The sequence below is a fragment of the Merops nubicus genome, unplaced genomic scaffold (genome assembly GCF_000691845.1).
Source record: "Merops nubicus isolate BGI_N331 unplaced genomic scaffold, ASM69184v1 scaffold20032, whole genome shotgun sequence".
In the NCBI taxonomy this organism is placed as follows: domain Eukaryota; kingdom Metazoa; phylum Chordata; class Aves; order Coraciiformes; family Meropidae; genus Merops; species Merops nubicus.
In genome coordinates, this window is record NW_008593087.1 from 54,947 (window position 1) to 55,874 (window position 928).

Here is a 928-nt window from a genome sequence, read left to right on the forward strand (position 1 = left end):
TTGACAAAGGTCAGGTGTCTGCTTGGGGATAAAAGCTGGGACCACTTGCAGGGAGTCAGGAGCTTCTGCTCTGTGGAGTGCACTCCACAGAGCTTCCAGGTTCAGGGAAGACCTCCTGACTCTACCTGGAACTGGGCTCCAGTCTGCTCAAGACCTTTGCGAATGCGGGCCAGTCGGGTGAGAGTTGCCATGTGGGCACCTTTCTCTGATATGTTTAACTGGCTGGTCTGGCTGTTTCCCATGCCAACTGTGGGCAACCTCGGGTCTCTGTTTGTACCACCTGTTGTGGGCCGAGTTACGTCCTTTTTGGGATCGTTGGGGGTGGCGTCAATTATGTACCAGCTGATTGACTTGTTTGTACCCCCAGCGATCATTCATGGAATGTCCTTCTTGTATACAATACAGTCTGTGCATTGGTTCATCTTCCTGCTGGTGGTGGTATCATTTTTGTTGGGCCTGGTCATTGGCAAAACAAGGTCCTTGAATGTGTCCAAAGGAGGGAAACAAAGCTGGTGAAAGGGCTGGAAGGAGTGGCCTATGAGGAGCAGCTGACAACTTTGGGCTTGTCTAGCCCAAAGAGGCTGAGCAGTGACCTCATTGCTCTCTACAGCTTCTTGAGAAGTGGAAGCAGAGAGAGGTGCTGATCTCCCTGGTATCCAGTTGATACGATGTGTGAGAATGCTTCCAACCTGTACCAGGGGAGGTTCAGACTGAACATTAGGAAGCATTTCTTTACTGAGAGGGTGGTCAGATACTAGAACAGGCTTCCTTGAGAGGTGGTTGATGTCCCAAGTCTGTCAGTGTTTCACAGGCATTTGGTCAGCACTCTTTAAAAACATGCCTTAACTTTGGGTCAGCCCTGAAGTGGGCAGGCAGTAGGACTAAATGAACATTGTAGGCCCCTTCCAAATGGGATATTCAATTCTAT

General features: G+C 49.9%; 1 protein-coding gene across 1 annotated transcript in view; it reads right to left on the minus strand.

The window, feature by feature from the left end:
• The window catches only part of LOC103768224 (serine/threonine-protein kinase 3), a gene marked incomplete at its 3' end in the record, with an annotated part of 51,516 nt that extends 51,325 nt beyond the window's left edge, over positions 1-191 (minus strand). The window contains exon 1 of the mRNA XM_008935367.1: positions 126-191. Coding sequence (XP_008933615.1) covers positions 126-191 — 66 coding nt within the window. The remainder of the gene's footprint in view (positions 1-125) is intronic.
• Between the last annotated feature and the right edge of the window lie 737 nt (positions 192-928).